Source organism: Mytilus galloprovincialis, chromosome 4 (assembly GCF_965363235.1).
Source record: "Mytilus galloprovincialis chromosome 4, xbMytGall1.hap1.1, whole genome shotgun sequence".
In the NCBI taxonomy this organism is placed as follows: domain Eukaryota; kingdom Metazoa; phylum Mollusca; class Bivalvia; order Mytilida; family Mytilidae; genus Mytilus; species Mytilus galloprovincialis.
In genome coordinates, this window is record NC_134841.1 from 65,150,115 (window position 1) to 65,169,920 (window position 19,806).

A 19,806-nucleotide genomic window follows, 5' to 3' on the forward strand; every position below is an offset into this window, starting at 1 on the left:
TAAATCTCATTATACAAGAAAATAACAAAAGAATTAAGATTTATTATAGTTCTAGAAAAATATGGATTGATTTTTAATCTGAAAGTAGAGAAATTAACAAAAACTATTCACTTCCGGTAAAATTGTTCCGCATAATTGTAAACATGACAGACGACGTGCTTAACCTTGAAGTTTGGAAAGGAAACTGGGATTTGCCATCAGTTGACAATGAATGTCTTACAGTTTGGGTAAGCAATTAGTTAATTTCTCCCCCTTCTATTTAACAGCTTTGAAATAAGTCGATACACACCCTTGTAGCATTTGTTTATTGGTTTCTTGAACACATGTGTTTCACTGCGATAAGGTTTCACTGACACTATGAAGCTAAACTGCACTTAACATAGAAAATGAATTCGCTCTATATTAGCTGGCAAAGCTTCATGACTTCTTTATATAAGTTTGTAGAGCAGTGGCAAATGTGCATATAAGGCACCAAATGAGGTTTTTAGTAGGATCGCATTAGACCGAATTCTTCTGTCCCTATTAGTATTATGCATATATTTCCTAATTTAATTTGCTTTTTATTGAATTTGCTATTTTCTATTTTTTTTTATATTGCACAATAAAAATAAATAAATTAGAAAATAGCAAAATCAATAAAAAGCAAATGTAAATTAGGAAATATATGCATTATAGGGACAGAAGAATTCGGTCTAGGATCGCATTTACAATGTATGTACGTTCCAGACCAAGTCATAATTTACAGCCCCCAATATCTTAAGCAGATGCAGCCCCTATTAGGAATGATAAACATGCAGGTTGCTGTTCATTATACTTAGCATTCATATAGTAGTGAATGATTTTTGATATATATATATTATATATAATAAAGATTACCGGTAAATGAATGGGTGAATACTTTATTTGCAAGAAGCATATATACATGCTATGGCAAACGTAAATATACTATATATATGACAAACAAAGAAATAGAAAATAATTTAGTTATAAATACCCGGTATCTAAATATGAAAAAGGTGTCTTTGTTAAACAATGTTAAAGTCATAAATGAATGTGTTCTGAGTTTCATTAATTCATCAGTAAATAATGCCTTTCTTTTTATTTGCAGGCATATTGTAAATTTTCTGGTCTTCCAACTAAAGTACAGAAAAGTCACCAGACAAATTTATTTCAGTCATCACTAGGTTTGTATTAAGTTAACAATTATACATAGTATTTATACAAAGATGATATGAGTTACGATGTAGTTAATTTGACATTATTGAAATCTGTATGTTTTGGATCACAATCAAAGTACAGGACAGGGATGGGGTCGATTACTTTAAAATGTAATCGATTAAATTACAATTACTTTGCTAATAAAATGTAATCCATTACATTACAATTACACCCTATTTCATATGTAATCGATTACATTAGATTACTTTCTTTGAAGTAATCATAAAATTGAGAAAGGAAATGGTGAATATGTCAAAGCGACAACCACCCGACCATAGAGCAAACAACAGCCGAAGGCAACCAATGGGTCTTCAATGTAGCGAGAATTCCCGCACCCGTAGGTGTCCTTCAGCTGGCCCTTAAAATATGCATAATAGTACAGTGATAATGAACGTCATACTAAACTCCGAATTATACACAAGAAACTAAAATTTAAAATCATACAAGACTAACAAAGGCCAGAGGCTCCTGACTTGGGACAGGCGCAAAATTGCGGCGGGGTTAAACATGTTTATGAGATCTCAACCCTCCCCCTATACCTCTAGCCAATGTAGAAAAGTAAAAGAATAACAATACGCACATTAAAATTCAGTTCAAGAGAAGTCCGAGTCTGATGTCAAAAGATGTAACAAAAGAAAATAAATAAAATGACAATAATACATAAATAACAACAGACTACTAGCAGTTAACTGACATGCCAGCTCCAGACCTCAATTAAACTGATTGAAAGATTATGTCTTCATCATATGAATATCAGGTACAATCCCTCCCGTTAGGGGTTTAGTATCATACTATCATAAAATATATGAGAAGAACATAACCCGTGTCATGCCAACAACTGTTTTTTTAGAAATAAATGTGTTTAGTTCCGATGCAAAGACCCTATCAGTGAATCAATGTTAAAGCCAAAATATGCAATCTTTAATGACCTGACAACAGTATCGTAACTATATCCCCTTTTAATAAGTCTATTTAAAGGTTTTGTTAGTTTCTGAGGAGAATACTGACATTTTTGTGCTTTATAAAGAATATTTCCATAAAATTTTGGATGTGAAATACCTGAACGTATAAGATGTCTGCATGTTGAGTTATATTTACGAATTATTTCCTTATACCAGTGATAAAATTTAGTAAATGTTTTGACCAGTTTGTGATATCGAAAACCCTGGTGTAATAATTTTTCAGTAATACATAAATTTCTCTCGCTAAAATCTAATACATTGTTACATACACGAGCGAATCGTACAAGTTGAGATATATAAACACCATAAGATGGTGACAAGGGAACGTCACCATCTAAAAATGGATAATTAACAATAGGAAATGAAAAATCATCTCTTTTATCATAAATTTTTGTATTAAGCTTCCCGTTTATGATATAGATATCAAGATCGAGGAAAGGGCAGTGGTCATTGTTATCATTAGCTTTATTTAAAGTAAGTTCTACAGGATAAATTTCTTTAGTATACATACTGAAGTCGTCATTATTTAGAGCCAATATATCATCCAAATATCTAAAAGTATTGTTAAATTTTTGTATCAAATGTTGTTTTGATGGGTCTTCGCTAATTTTAGTCATAAATTGTAACTCATAACAATGCAAAAACAGGTCCGCAATAAGTGGTGCACAGTTAGTCCCCATTGGAATTCCAATAACTTGACGATATACGGAATCTCCAAAGCGAACAAAAATGTTATCAAGTAAAAATTCAAGTGCATAAATAGTATTAAAGCATGTCCAATTGACATAGTTCTTTTGTTTATTGCTACTAAAAAATGATCTAAAAGAGTTTGAACATATGATTACTTTAGATTACTTATGATTACATTGTATATTGCAATATCAAAGTTTTTTTTATAACTTTATATCCTCATAAAAAAGCTACTTTTGGTGATTTTTTGAAAAGCCTTAATTTATTCATCTTATTTAAAAGAATTTATAGACAAGTACAATGTAACATGTGTAATTTGATAAAATAGCTATAGACAAGTGTCCTTTCTCCATGTAAAAGATATAACTTTATTAGTAAGTAAGTAAAGTAAGTAAATGTTTATTATAGTGACATGTGTAATCGCATTTCAGTAAAGTACAAATATATTACATACACAATAAAATACACCCGACCCATTGGGTCTATAAGTCACTTTCAAATCATAAAACATAATTCTTTTATCACGGATTTCAAACAAATTAATAAAAGGTAAGATTAAGCTAAATTTCAAAATAATTAATTAATACTGAAAAATTCAAACTTATATATAAAATAAATGTCAAGTTGAATGCAAAATTAATTAATAATGAAAAATTCAAACTTATATAGAAAAATGAAGTTATTAGAAGATCGATTTGGTAAATGTCAAGTTGAATGCATCATAAATTAATATTTATAATAAAGAAACTGGAAATATTCAGATTGACCATGGAGTAACCTTTTTACATTTTCATATTACAGTCAAATACAAGCAATACTGTCAACTGGAATTGCAATTTAATGTTTATCAAACTGTTCATGTATATAACACTTCACGTCTATGCCGGAACGCTTTCACTGTATACTTAGCCAGCTTTCTAGGATAGTTTGTCATCAAAAAGATAATTTTTTCATCGTTTGTCATATTTAATAGTTCATTGCCCGAAAATATATCATTAAAAGTAGATTCTCTCAAGTCATTATATAAGGAGCAGTGGAGAATAAAGTGACACTCATCCTCCATGGAATTGCTGTTACAGAACTTACATAAGCGTTCATTTGGTTTTTCGCCGCTATATCTACCCGTCTCTAGTCTCAAAGGAAGAATTCCACATCTCAGCTGTGTTAGGAAAGATCGATCAGTTTTGTTCAAATTTAATTTTACATAAGTTTCTATTCCAAAATTAGCCTTTAGTTTCACATGTGTTCTCAACTTTGGAGTTTTCACAATGTCATTTGCCCATAAACAGTTATAGTAATCCTTCAAGATGGATTCGAACAAAGTCATACTTATAACGTCCTTGCGCTCAAAATAGTCCACTATACCAAGTTTCATGAATATGTCTTTGAAATCAGAACACCAATTATTTCTACATTTTTCATAGTCGTGATTGAAGGCTTGTTTTGTAATGCGATTGTCATCAAATTGAACAAGTCTATTCCAGAGACGCACAATATTAGCCCAATGTCTGTAGTGGCACGGGATCCATCCGATATCCCCATAAATACCAAGAAGTGGGGCAAAACGATGAACTCCTAAAAAGTAACGTATAGCTCGGTTCTGGATATTCTCTATGGCTTGAAACTTTCGGTTCCCCCAAACTCCGGATGCATAGTCTAGTATAGGCACAACACACGAGTAAAATAGTTTTTCAAATCTCTTTAAATGAGTGAATGTTAGAAATTATTTTTCCAAGTGCTCTACCAGCCCCTTTTGACAGTGCTTCGGCGGTTGTGGTAAAATTTCCGTTAAATGTAAATATAACACCCAAGTATTTGTATTGGTCAACAACTTCGAGTTTATTTCGTCCGATCAAGAAATTGTAATCAGTCTGCTTACATTTTGATTTTCTGAAGTGAACACATTTTGATTTATTGGTGTTGATTAAGACTCTCCAGCGTTTACACCAGTCCCCGAGCTTATCTAACAATAATTGTAGATCGTTTTCGCTTTTAGCCAATAAAGCTATATCGTCTGCATAAAGTAAGGCCGATAATTTCCTGTCTGAGATGTCAATGCCAATATTCAATTCATTCAGCTCAGCTATTAGGTCATTTATGAAAATTGAAAATAATGTAGGCAATAAATTGTCTCCTTGTTTTACACCAGTTGTACAGGGGAACCAGTCAGTTAACTTTCCATTCAGTTTAACACAAGATTCGGAACTGTTGTAAATGCTCTTTATAGAGTTGTTTTCTGCATTTGAATTTCAATGTAGTTATGTAAAAATATTGAACTTATATGAAATTGGAGGTAATAAGTTTTCAAACAAGGAAAAAAATGCTTTCAAGGCATATTCTTGTATCATAATTAAGAGCCAAATCTCACAACAAAATATTGGAGAGGCAATTTCCTTTAGTTAACTGTTAACAAAGTAAAAAATTTGGTTATAGAAATTTTTTTTATATATAAAAAAAGAAGATTTGAGATGATTGCCAATAAGATAACTGACCACAAGAGACCATAATGACACAGACATTACCAATATATACTTAGATGATACAATTTATCACATTAAACAAGGTCCCATCGTTGTGAATACTAGTTTTATGATTTTCATTCAAGCTTTAAATTTTCTTATTTTCATCTTGTCTATCAAAAACTATTTTCATATATATACAAGATTTGTAATCAACAAGTAATCATATGAATGTAATCTTAAAGTAATCTAAAAGTAATCATGATTACACCTGTTTTTTTGCAATGTAATCAATTACATTACGATTACTTGTAATCAGAAATGGCATGATTACTGATAACATAGGATTACATTGCAAAATGTAATCGATTACAGCTGATTACGATTACTGATTACAATTACCCCATGTCTGGTACAGGACTTATTTTTTTCTGTCTTTTAAAATTACTATGTGTCTTTTTTTATTGTATTTTATGATAGGGTTTTGATAGAAGCTTTTTTTTCTTCATTATTATTCTGATTGCATTCTATTAATTTTATTCAAAATCTTCGTAAGCGTTACAGGCTCCATTGTTTGTTATTGTAAAAAAAATCGTAAGGGTTCCGGGGAACCCAGTGTCTCGCCTACTTTTGCTGTAAATCGCAGGCTGAACAAAAAAAAGGAAAAAAATCAATAAAAATATTCCTTTTGATTGTAAGAAGCTTCTATCCAAAGTTTGGTAAAAAATCCAGGATAGTTTATGAATCTAATAAATGTTATTCAAATTTTAACTGCAGACTGTATGTAATGTTAACTAGAAGAAAAACTAAGTGCATTTATAAGAAAAATACACGGGTACAAAATTTGAACAAAATTTCCTTCTAGATACTAGCTTTTGATCATAAACAAGCTTCTGTCCAGGTTTGGTACAAATTAAAAATAGTATAAGAAAGCTATTAAAGTTTTAAAAACTTTAACCACAGAGTGAATGTGTTGTTTCCTGGCAGAAAATCTAAGTTCTTTTAAAAGAAAAATACCGAAAAAATGGATTTAATTTTTTACAAAATTTAGTTCTGGATACTATCTTATGATCGTAAACAAGCTTCTGTCCAAGTTTGGTAGAAATCCAGTGTAGTTTAAGAAAGTTATTAAAATTTCAAAAACTTTAACCGGAATGTAGGATCGCTATGTCTCGCTTTTTCGACTAAAGTCGAAGGCTCGACAAAAATGTTTCAAAGGAGATAGATAACAAGCAAAGGGCAAACCTAAGCACTATCTTGACCTCAATTTCAAGATGTGTACCAATAAATATCAAATAAAAAAATTATATAAAATTGAGAAAGGAAATGAGGAATGTGTCAAAGCGAGAACAACCCGACCATTAAGCAGACAACAGCCAAAGGCCACCAATGGGTCTTTAATGTAGGGAGAAACTCTCTCACCCGGAGGCGTCCTTCAGCTGGCCCTTTAAAAAAAATGTATACTAGTACAGTGATAATGGACGTCATACTAAACTCCGAATTATACACAAGAAACTAAAATGACAAATGGTTTTATGTTATACATTTACCAACAATGAACATGCCTTATTTAGCTTAGAAGGGGAGATAACAACAGTAAGAAGTCAAATTTTATCAAATTAATGATTTCAACAATAGAAAAAAAAGTTATATTATTATTTGAGTGTTACAAAGGAGATGCAATAACATGAAAAGCAGTGTTCTTGGAGATGTTTAGAAAAGGTTTCTGTTCTATGGTTAATGTCGAAAATATATAATATAATTTAGTTTACAAATTATGAAAAAAAAAAATTACCTGGAATCAGAAATCTCACAAAGCAATACACAATATGATAAATGTAGCATTTTTTGTACATTTAAAAAAATCTACCACACAATTTAGATTTCCAAGTGGAATCAGAAATTATATAATTTATTTACTCACAAAGCAATACATAATATAATTAATGTTCAGATTTTTTTAAAATAGATTGTTCCTTAAAAGAGCATATTATTATTTAGATAATTGATTTGTTCAGATGACAATATACATGTAAAGTTCATATGTGTATTTTTTTTTCAGCAAAACACAACCTACCAGTACTACAACATGGATCGGCAACAGAATCTCAATTAGGCAATATTTTATCCTACTTAAAAAATCAGGTAAAGTAAATCTTATAGTGAATGCTATTTACAACAAAGGTACTCATAAAGCATCAACTACTCTCCTACTCAAGATTTAAGGAATATATTTTATACACAATTACAAGAAAGGTCACATAAAGTATCTTAAACTGTAAGTATTTAATTCTATTTAAAAAGTCAAGTAAAAGAAAATCTTATATACAATACCAAACAGGAACTCTTAAAGCAGATTAAACAGGTAATTTTTTCGCCTACATACAAATCAGGTTCATTTTATTTTCATGGATCTGTTACACATTCTCAGATATGCAGTTTTCTCCTACTTATTTTGCATGGAAAAATATATGTGATATAATTATTTAATTTGTTGTCATTGAGCAGCCTTTGAAGAGGATGACATCCTCAATCAGTACAGACAAGTGATATTTATTTATAAAGCAACTATCAAAAATTTATTAGTCTGTGCAAAAAACATTTCTAGCTTCTAACCCAAATCAGAAAGTTCAACATTTTCCCCTAAATAAGTAAACTATTTAAGGAGTAGGTCCGGTCTGGTAAGGGCCCATAATGGCCTCAAATTTCAGGTTCATCTGAAGAAAGATTTTGTACACTTTTTAAACACTTAAGTTTTTATTTCATTCGATTCAATTAGTTTGTGTGAAACATTTGAACTGATTTAGTCATTTCAGACTCTCATATTCAAGCTTAAATATGAAAAATCTATCAAATATGCCATAATATGCCACTTTTCAGATAGTTTTTGTCAAAAATGAAAGTGGCCACATCCGTGTTCACCCTCAACTTTTTTATATGTTATGTATTATCATCAAATACAACTTACATTTAGATATTAAGAATGAACACGAATGGGACCACTTCCATTTAAGACAAAAACCGTCAAAAATTTAACTCAAATGCTAAAATTGTGAAGATTTCAGTAATTTAGCATGACTTAATGATGCTAGTACTCGATATATGTGCATTATATTGTAAAAAACAGCCCATATTTATGTAGCAGATATATACTTTTTTCCAATAATTAGCTAAAAATTTACATTATGACAATTCTGTAAAACTGATATATTTTGGGGCCAAAAAGGGGTCTTACTGAACCCACTCCTTTTACTAAATTTTCACATGGCCAAATTGATATTTACTAGACTTGGGCACTAGGCTAGTGGCTAAAGGCACAGACTGAGTGATTTTAAAGGTGTGTGGTCATTTATGTTCTATCAATAAATTGAAGTCAACTATTTTACACAATTTGTTTTTTGTAAATAATTCTTTTACCACATGCATCACAATTTTGAGGTGTATATTGGAATCACTCTGTCTGACCATGTGTCTGCCCATATACCTGGAAAGCTCAACTCCTACTGATTAGCTACACTGGCTACAATGATATTTGACATAGTAGAACACTTCTGATAAAGGACAAAGGAAAATAATTCTGGTCCAACATGTTAAATAGGGAGATAATCTAATTGCTTTCATATACTTATAGTATTGCTTGTTTAGTTAAATTAACAGATACTAACATTATTTTTGTACCAGTAAGTCATTTTTTTTTAAATTCAATAGATCAACTCTTAAATGTGTGGTTCCATAAAATTTTGGATTGATATTTCATAAAGCTAATGACATCAGAAATATAAATCTTATTTCCTATTATCTCAAAATACATGATATCTTTTCAGGGTCTTGGAGTGGACAAGAATTTTAGTAGTAAAGAATTAGCTGACATATCTGCATTTACTGCACTGATAGAAGAAAAATTGCTTCCTGCCTATGTAAGCCGTTTTTGTTATTTTTACGAAGTTTTATAGAAAATAATAGATAACCAAAATCAATTAAATGAAAGAAAAAAAACAAAAAATCAATTAAATGAAAGAAAAAAACCAAACAACATACGAAGTACTAGTAGAATAAACAAAACCATCAACAAAATTTAAGATAACAGACTTCAGTTTCTTCACTACTAGCGCCTGTATTATTACTCATTACATATTTAAAGCAATAAGTTATGAAGGTGAAAATTATCAACTATAACATATGATACAGAACAAACAATATGGTTACATTTTCTAATAGGTTGCTAATTCTGGAGGCAAAATATTTATAAAAAAAATCACTTGTGTCATAAAATAGAATTAATTCCAATTATAATCATATGACTCATAATGAGATACTAGGTCTACTAGGTACATTCAGTTTTCATCTTTTAATATTACGTTTTTGATTATTTTCAGCTACATCATTGGTGGGTGGATACAGACACATATGTAGAAATTACCAGACCATTTTATGCAAAAGCTTCCCCATTCCCTTTAAATTATTTTGTTCCTGGAAGAATACAGAGAGCTGCAAAGCAACATATATATGAACCCAGAAGAAATGATGTTATCAGTGATGAAGAAGTGGAATTACTGGTAAGAATAGTTTTTACTTATAAATTCTTGCCATGCACTTTTAAATAAATGAAGTCATTGTCTGCTATGTATTGTAAATATACATAGATTTAAAAATAACTTAAAAAAAACCCCAATTATTTTTACTGAATAAAAATCAGAGCATGATAAGATTGATGAAATATACATAAAAGAAGTGGAAAGGGATTAATATAAGTTGCAAAACTTGTTTCCCAATCCACTATAAATAAATATGTTTAAACTAAAAGAAAAGGTCAAGTCTCATATTTTTATAGGAAATTATTTTGCAGAAAAGGGCATGGCACATTAGCACATTTATACCATGTTTTGTGTCTCAGAACTATTCTAGAAAAAAAAAGGTGACCTACAGCTTGTAATTTATGATTGTAAATATGAATAAGAAAGTAGAGAAAAATAAATTTGGAAAACCAATACTGGTTGTTTTTAAATATAAAAGGGGTATATCTAATCTACAAAGATTAACTTGTACCCAATTTACTTCTCCTTTCAGGTATATAAAGAAGCCAGGGAATGTTTAAATCATTTATCATACAGATTAGGTGAAAAAGATTTTTTCTTTGGGGACCAGTAAGTTATTATCTTACATAGTTTTGGTAAAATAAGATATGAGCAATAATTTTACCTAAAAGATATTTCCATGAGGTAACACTTCTATATAAGATGTCTTGTAGCAAAATCTCTTTTGGGGAAAGGCTGTAAATTTATGCAGTTTCCCCTTGTTAGAAGTTCGAATGCCTGAAACAAATATTAAAATTAAATCTGTCAAATAAAAAAAAATATTTTCACAAATCGGTGATTTTAATTCACAAGCACACCTCTTATGCTTATTGAACAGGTTCCTGAAGCTTCACAGAAAGATTTTAAACATATTTAAATATAGCACCATCATGTACCTGTACTTGAAATATTTTTTTAAATACTTTTTCAGACCATCATCATTAGATGCATTAGTATTTGGTTATGTAGCACCATTACTGAAGGCACCATTACCAAACAGTCAGTTAGCTAACCATGTAAAAGGATGTACTAATTTAAGTGGATTATGTAATCGTATCTTGAATAAATATTTACCAATGTCTCCAGAAGGTAAGAATATATGTATACTTTGTAAAGTGGGAGGGGGTATATTGATTTTGTCATTTCTCTGCACCAGATAGTTCAAATTTCTAATTTTAAAAGTGAACTGAGCTAAGCATTTAAATTGTTTGGAGGTATTGTGTGGAATTCCCCATTATGCAATGGAAGGAAAGGTTTTTAAAAGGTTTTTCATGACATTTGGAGGTTTATTGATTTCAACTTAGAGAAATATTCAACATTGTATAATTTTTGATTAATCTAATAATCAGACATTTATATATTGCATTTTTAGCTCAAACATTTAAATGACATTTGAAGTTTTGCCTTCATGTTATTTCTGTTTATGTTTTAAATTTTAAAAATAAATGAAATTTCCTTTGTGAAGTTCAATTTTATGATATAAAATTTTGATTTTTTGTCAATTTTTCCTTTTAGAATCTGAATAAAAGCATTTTACATGGCTTTTATTTACACTTCAGTGGTTGTGTTGTTCCTTTGTTTTCCTCCATAAGTTGATGTGTTTCTCTTGGTTTTAGTTTGAAACCCAGATTTGTTTTCTCTCAATCGATTTATGGCTTTTGAACACCTGTATACTGCTTTATTTTTGACAATGGATTCAGACTGGAAATATTGAATGAATTATGTTTTCTGTATGTATAAGACATGTGAATTTTAATGCAGATTACTTATTTAAGGAGTTATGGAATTATTAATAATGAGGCAACTGTCGACCAGAGTTAAATTGAAGTGGATATTAGCAATTATAGGTCACAGTACGTCTTCAACAATGTGAAATTTCATGGCATATAGTCTACTAACATTAAAAAAGTGAAACAATTTGATCAAGAAAAAAAATGACCTAATTAAAAACAAAAAAAGTTATAAAAGACCAAAATAAAACCAGACATTAACCAACAGTGATTTACTCTTTTGATCATGATGTTTCAGAGTAAAATTTAATTGTGCAGTTTCAGGTGTCAGTGACAGTTACATTTGTTAAAATTTGTGATAAGGTTAAATAGGCAAGACTGTACTGACATATACATATCTGTTTAAATCATAGCATCTATCAGTCTTAAACTGATCAGGAGTAAATAAGGGAGATGTAATTTATGTATCAATAACTTACTTTAATTCCTCACATTTTTTTTCAATATGAATATTTCAGATTTAGAAGAAAAAAGAAAAAGGGAATTGGAAGAAAGGGAAAAGAAACAAGTAGATTCGTTAGAATTCCCTAATAAAAGAAGGAATATGATTCTTGCTGGACTGTTTGCTTTGTCTTCTATGATAGGATATGCATTTATAAGTGGCTTAGTAGGTGTAGTGATAGTAGATGAAGGAGATTATGATGGATTTTCAGGGGTATTCGGTGACGACGAAGGAGGGGGAGATGATGATTGAGGAACTGCTGGTCCTAGTTCTTTTAGTATATATATCAAAATAGTCCATTGTTATGTAATTCTCATTCCGAACCAGGAAGCAAAACATTAAATTTTTATTAAAAAATCTGTTGGTTTTTTTCATTTGCGATGAGTTTGTATGTGGTGGACGATGCTGTTTGGACATAAACCTTATACTGTTGATTTATTTATTTTCAAGGATTCCAATTTTTGTGGATTGTGAAAAAAATTCATTTTCACGGATTTTAATCTTGAAAAAAAATGAATTTAATGAAATTTTAAATTCAGGGTTTACCTTGAATCCAGGAGAATAAGTAATCCACAAATAATAATGAATCCACAGATGCCCATTTCAATTTATATCAATAGCTATTTTAAGATCATCCTTACCAAAATACTGTATTAACATTGTAGAACTGAGGAGCGTTATTTTCCACCACAAGTAGGAGTACAAAAGTTTGAAAACAAATGATTATGTGTACAAAATGTGATGAAATACTAGAAAATAACCAATGCATCACAAGGTATGGTTTTATTGTTTTTCTTTGTCTTGACAGGACTGGAAGTTCTTCAACAAAGACCTAAGAAGCTCATAACAAATGGCAAGTTTAAAAAAAAGCTTAAAAAAATCAGAGGACAACAAGACTTTTTGAGATATTTCAGATTTTCTTATATCTATTTGCAGACAAAAACGTAGCCCAAGGACCATACAAGCTTCTGCAGCTAACCACACAACAAACAACACTGACAAACAAAATCGTACACAATACAAATGAGCCTTTTTGAAACTAGAGAAATAACAGGAAAGCTTCATTTTATATTGGTTTTCCTTCAAAACTAAAAATAAATTTGGCATTTCTCATGTGTTGAAGACAATGCATGAAAGATGATAGATGTTTCATGGCAGCATTACTCATTCTGGAAATTAATAAAAGTTGGTCATTTTCTTCTAGAACTGTATAATTGTTTGAAACTTAAACCATCTATGAATATACACACGTTTCAAGATGTGTATAATGCAAAACATTTGAGGGGGCCTCTGTGGCCTAGTGGTCTTAGTAGTAGAACTACTGCATCACTAGCCTGTCAACACTGTGAGTTGGAATCTGGCAGGTGCACTTGACCTGAAATATTAATTTACTAGGATGGTCAGTTTTCCTACTGAAGGCTGGTGGTTCTCTCGGAGCACTTCAGCTTCCTACATCAAACAAAACTAACCAACACAAAATAGCATAATATTGCTGAAACACCAATCAATCAAATACTGTGGATTCATTTATTTTCGTGGGTACCAATTTTCGTGGATTAAGAAAAACTTACATATTCGTGGATATTTAATTTCGTGGTTTTGCTGATGTCTGCATACAAACCTATAGAAAAATTATCATTCGTTGAATATTTAATTTCGTGGTTTGACTGTGCCCACGAAATCCACGAAATTGGTATCCAACGAATAATAATGAATCCACAGTATACAAGTTCCAAGATGTGCATCGTACAAAAATTTAGTTACCAGTATCTAAAATAAACTTTACATTAATTCTGCAGTCAATTCAAGCTTGATTTATCACTTGAACAAATACAGAGTATGGTTTTATTTTCAATTATTTAGGAATAAAAAGCCAATAAATAAATAGATTTAAAAAATGTATTTTATTGGATTATTATCTGCATCACAATTCTGACTTGGTTACTCATGAAATGAGAAAACCAGAGAACATACTGAAGTTAAATTTAGGCTCAGAAAAAATGTAGTTTTCAATATAATCTTGTTTAATGCATACTTTGTCTCCCTTTTTCAAGTCGAGTACCAAGTTCAATGTCCCACTGTGGGATTTATAAGAATATGAGGAAACAGTCTTTAGGTTATTTTTCCACAGACTAACACGAATCGCTTTATTTTCAGCAGACATTACTGTACAAGAAAAATGATATACACCATCTTTCCGAGCTGTGTATACACCAGATAGTGGATTATAATCATTTCCGATGTTGCTCCATACTTTGTGAAATCTTACAATATGTCCTTTCACCACATATTTAGCTTTGCTCAAAGAGACTGAAAATCCTGATGCAGTACTTCTATCTCCTGGAAATACACATAGTCTATAAGCAATAAGCTATTAAATTTATTGAAAAATTCATCAGATCATCAACATCAGAAAAATGATATATGAAGCAAGCTGTAATATTTGATTTGTACCTATCTAAATTGTAACTTATTTCAGGACTTTATACACACTAAGAATACATAATACTTCATACAGGTGTTTTAATATTTGTGCTTACCCATTTTAAGTCTTAACCATTGAAGTTACAATTTATTCATTGGTACACTATTTTTTTTTATTAGTCAAAGTTTTTTTTTATATATTTGTTTGGTGTCCAGGAGAATTTTCAAAACCTGAATGCAAGCCATGATATAAAACATGCACTTAAATATGTAATTTATTTTGATGCTATTTTTGACATTCATTTTTATACGACCGCAAATTTTGAAAAAATTTTCGTCGTATATTGCTATCACGTTGGCGTCGGCGTCGTCGTCGTCGTCGTCGTCGTCGTCGTCGTCGTCGTCGTCGTCGTCCGGCGTCCGAATACTTTTAGTTTTCGCACTCTAACTTTAGTAAAAGTGAATGGAAATCTATGAAATTTTAACACAAGGTTTATGACCACAAAAGGAAGGTTGGTATTGATTTTGGGAGTTTTGGTCCCAACATTTTAGGAATATGGGGCCAAAAAGGGCCCAAATAAGCATTTTCTTGGTTTTCGCACTATAACTTTAGTTTAAGTTAATAGAAATCTATGAAATTTTGACACAAGGTTTATGACCACAAAAGAACGGTTGGGATTGATTTTGGGAGTTTTGGTCTCAACAGTTTAGGAATTAGGGGCCAAAAAAGGGCCCAAATAAGCATTATTCTTGGTTTTCGCACAATAACATTAGTTTAAGTAAATAGAAATCAATGAAATTTAAACACAATGTTAATGACTACAAAAGGAAGGTTGGTATTGATTTTGGGAGTTTAGGTCCCAACAGTTTAGGAATTAGGGGCCAAAAAGGGACCCAAATAAGCATTTTTCTTGGTTTTCGCACCATAACGTTAGTATAAGTAAATAGAAATCTATGAAATTTAAACACAAGGTTTATGACCATAAAAGAAAGGTTGGGTTTGATTTTGGGAGTTTTGGTCCCAACATAATAAGGGGCCCAAAGGGTCCAAAATTAAACTTTTGTTTGATTTCATCAAAATTGAATAATTGGGGTTCTTTGATATGCTGAATCTAACTGTCATGACTGTGTATGTAGATTCTTAACTTTTGGTCCCGTTTTCAAATTGGTCTACATTAAGGTCCAAAGGGTCCAAAATTAAACTTAGTTTGATTTTGACAAAAAATGAATCAGTTAGGTTCTTTGATATGCTGAATCTAAAAATGTACTTAGATTCTTGATTATTGGCCCAGTTTTCAAGTTGGTCCAAATCGGGGTCCAAAATTAAACTTTGTTTGATTTCATCAAAAATTGAATAAATGGGGTTCTTTGATATACCAAATCTAACTGTGTATGTAGATTCTTCATTTTTGGTCCTGTTTTCAAATTGGTCTACACTAAAGTCCAAAGGGTCCAAAATTAAACTTAGTCTGATTTTAACAAAAATTGAAATCTTGAAGTTCTTTGATATGCTGAATCCAAAAATGTACTTAGATTTTTTATTATGGGCCCAGTTTTCAAGTTGGTCCAAATCAGGATCTAAAATTATTATATTAAGTATTGTGCAATAGCAAGTCTTTTCAATTGCACAGTATTGCGCAATGGCAAGAAATATCTAATTGCACAATATTGTGAAATATCAAATTTTTTTTTAATTAGAGTTATCTTTCTTTGTCCAGAATCAACTTAAATCTTTGTTATATACAATATACAATGTATATTCACTTTTTACTACCAACTGATAAATTAAAATAATCTTTACCATTCAGTGATAACAAGCAGTTTTTTTACATCTTAATATTTTATGATGTATTTAAATGAGTAGTTATTGTTGCAAACTCCATTAGAAATTTTAATTGAGATTAGTTTTGGAATAAGGGAAAGGGGGATGTGATTAAAAAAATTGGGTTCAATTTTTCTCATTTGAAATTTCATAAATAAAAAAGAAAATTTCTTCAAACATTTTTTTGAGAGGATTAATATTCAACAGCATAGTGAATTGCTCTAAGAGAAACAAAAATTTTAAGTTCATTAGAACACATTCATTCTGTGTCAGAAACCTATGCTGTGTCAACTATTTAATCACAATCCAAATTTAGAGCTGAATCCAGCTTGAATGTTGTGTCCATACTTGCCCTAACCGTTCAGGGTTCAACCTCTGCGGTCGTATAAAGCTACGCCCTGCGGAGCATCTGGTTTTACATACAAAAGATCCTTTTAAACCTACACCAAAATTATATGTATTGGGTATGTTCAATTTCCCCTTGAAATTTTTTTTATTTTTTCATTTCTAAAGATTTCCTGAAATATTTCTTTCCTCTGTTTTTTGTTCTGAATGCAGATCATTAGAAAGTCTGTAGGCACGCAAATGTAAAACAAGGAAAACACTTTTGTTTTTGTCACTCATTGTTTTGGCTTGTAAAATTGATCTGAAATCTTAGATCATTCAGTATTTAGAAACTTTTGTGACATCTGAGTCTCAGAAATGTTGATTATAAAATCAAGCTTAACTTACCAGATTCTTTACCAATGTCTAATTCATCACACAATAATTTTAGTTTGTTGACCATGCTAGATTTTTCTGAACAGGCTGTAAATTGAAAACACAAAGGTTATCAAAAAGACATCAGGGGTCAATCAGGACTCATAACTCCACAAGCAAAAAGTCTGCACTAAAAAATTGTACAGAAAACTGGAAATAGAGCAACATTAATCCTAAAAGGCATGGGTGACCTCGGGTGTTCATAGAAACATACCTATCGATAATAGTAATTTAGAAACCTACCTTTTAACAAAAACTTGATGTTGGTTGAAGAACCATAAACATGGGGTCAAGGACAAACCAACATATATCTCAAGGGAAACTTTATACCATTAGACTTTTGTATGCTAGATCAGGATTATCCAGCTCTTTTTCAGAAATTTAGATTTTTACACAAATATCCTGTCAACTTCCTGCATTTGTGAGTGTGTCTTCAATGACAATTCTCAACAGTAGTATAAACCAATATAAAAATTTCTTATTCCCAGATATCAAAGGCCAAGGGGAGGCTTGAATATTTTATCCACAACTTAATTAGATAGGACAATTATAAAAGCTTGACATATGGTACATACACTTGTCTATTGTTCATTTACATCAAAAATGTCTTTTTATTTTGTGTCTTTAAGTTGAAGTATTTGTCCTAAATAAACAAAAAATATTTGCCATGGACTGAATGGCAATCTTGTTAAAGTACATGTATATCCCAATTACCATTTGAATATTAAAACAACTTAGTTACATACCTAGCTTTGATCCATGAATCATGGTTATTTCTCTGCACAATATCCAAACAGAAAAGTAGATGAAAACAAACATTTTGCATTCAAAGAATAGTAATTCCTTGTTTCAGAGTTACTGACAAAAAAATATATATTTACACTAACTTGTTCGTGTGAAACCTGTTGCCCATGTTTATTTGATAGCATGTCATAGAACCATTATTGTAATATACACCTCTAATGTGTTTTTAATCATGCTGTTTTAGTGTAAGGTTTCAATCCAAAAAATTTGCTGATGGTACTTGCTGGATTTTTTTTTTTAAGTGTATCATTCCAGAATGGATCAAAATTTAGTGAAAAAGAGTGCTATCTGAAATGTCTGGCCTGCTTTACATCTGATTGAATTAATATTGAAAATCTGTAATATGAAGGTTTTACTACAAGTAGCACATATAAAAATTATCAATACGCCAAATAGGCTGGTTTTATTGCTTATAGCACCTGAGGAACGGATCAGGCCACTTAATCTTATCTTTAACCAATGAACCATGAAAATGAGGTCAAGGTCATATGAAACCTGGCAGACAAACTGGTAATGCCATACAATTAGTCCATACACCAAATATAGTTCACCTTATGCTTATAGTATTATATCCGATAAACCTACAAAACCAAGTAAACCTATCATTGACCAATGAACCATGAAAATGGTCATGGTCATATTAACCCTGACCGACAGACACATACATATTGAAATCATTTGACACTGATTAAACCCTTTCTTCCATGGATTTTTTCGTAGGCAAGATGTTTCAACTGAGGCACTATACAGGCGTCATTATGAAGTAAAGGAGGTGGCATCAAAAGCGTCATTATGGAGGAAAGCGTTAAATTAGCATTGAAATAGCTGTCAGTAACTGCAAGGTCTCTCTGATCTGTACTTAGTGCCATTTTGTTGTTGGAATGTTCAAGTACCTGGCCAAGATGTATTTCTGATGAGTTGAAGACTTTTTCAACTGGATCCTGCTAACAAGTTTAACTCAGTCACTATCTGTATGCATGTGTCTGTCCAAAGTCAGGAGCCTGCAATTCAGTGGTTGTAGTTCTTTGCTGGTTACAAATTTGTTTTTGGCTCATTTTTTTGTTTGTTAAATAGGCCATTAACTTTCTCCTTTGAATTGTTTTACATTTGTGATTTCAAGCGTTTTATAGTCGACTATGCTGTAAGGTCTTTGCTCCTTGTTGATGGCCATACGTTGACCTGTAGCTATTAATTTCTGTGTCATGAAGAGTTATCTCATTGGCAATCATGCCACATCTTTTTTATACAAAATATATTTGTGGATTTCATGACCAGCAAATTATCCAATATGATAAAATATTTAGGTATAACATTGCAATTGCTTTAATATATGAACTCTTAAAGAGCATTTTAATGTAAAAACCCCTTCACGTGCAAAACAGCTTTAAAACAGGTTTAATCCCAAGTATACAAATTGTATAATTACATTATTTTGCCCTTCAAAAGCTTACCACGCTGATATGCTCTTTATACTACACTTCCACACTATCTTATTAAACAAAAGTTTTCCTATTTAATTAAATGGTCGTTTGGTAAAGCTGAATGTAGATATATTTGCTGCAACTCATTTAAAGCCTTCTTCTCTAATAAGAAAGATAAATATGCTAGACATTCTTACTGGAGGTGTGATGAGATGATTGAAGCTGTTAATTTTCTCCTTGATAATATTTATGTACGTTTCGGCAACAAAGTTTATCAACAGGTTGTAGGTATCCCCATGGGCACTAATTATGCCCCTTTAATAGCAGACTTGTTTTTGTACTGTTATGAATCACAGTTCATGACTAAACTCAGTAAAGACCCGTCGAAATTGCATTTAATTGATAAATTAAATAACACTTACCGTTATCTTGATGATATTT

At 31.0% G+C, this 19,806-nt stretch overlaps 1 protein-coding gene and 1 long non-coding RNA gene across 2 annotated transcripts; one reads left to right on the forward strand and one right to left on the reverse strand.

Annotated features, from left to right (window-relative positions):
- Positions 1 to 100: 100 nt before the first annotated feature.
- On the forward strand, positions 101 to 12,566 carry LOC143072707 (metaxin-1-like). Its single transcript, XM_076247788.1, has 8 exons — positions 101 to 227; positions 1,109 to 1,184; positions 7,392 to 7,474; positions 9,154 to 9,246; positions 9,706 to 9,885; positions 10,397 to 10,473; positions 10,835 to 10,992; positions 12,152 to 12,566. The coding sequence occupies exons 1-8, from the start codon at positions 144 to 146 to the stop codon at positions 12,385 to 12,387; spliced, it is 987 nt and encodes a 328-aa protein (XP_076103903.1). The 5' UTR covers positions 101 to 143; the 3' UTR covers positions 12,388 to 12,566.
- Positions 12,567 to 14,020: 1,454 nt separating this feature from the next.
- On the reverse strand, positions 14,021 to 18,025 carry LOC143072708 (uncharacterized). Its single transcript, XR_012977283.1, has 3 exons — positions 17,887 to 18,025; positions 17,114 to 17,188; positions 14,021 to 14,475 (listed from the first exon to the last, which is right to left on the reverse strand). It is a non-coding gene; the product is annotated as an uncharacterized LOC143072708 (long non-coding RNA).
- Between the last annotated feature and the right edge of the window lie 1,781 nt (positions 18,026 to 19,806).

Bases quoted from the DNA above. Each gene is read 5' to 3' on its own strand.
- LOC143072707 (XM_076247788.1), top strand. From the start codon at position 144: ATGACAGACGACGTGCTTAACCTTGAAGTTTGGAAAGGAAACTGGGAT. The intron at 228-1,108 runs GTAAGCAATTAG...TTTTATTTGCAG, and splicing joins ATGAATGTCTTACAGTTTGG to GCATATTGTAAATTTTCTGG. The intron at 1,185-7,391 runs GTTTGTATTAAG...TTTTTTTTTCAG, and splicing joins TTTATTTCAGTCATCACTAG to CAAAACACAACCTACCAGTA.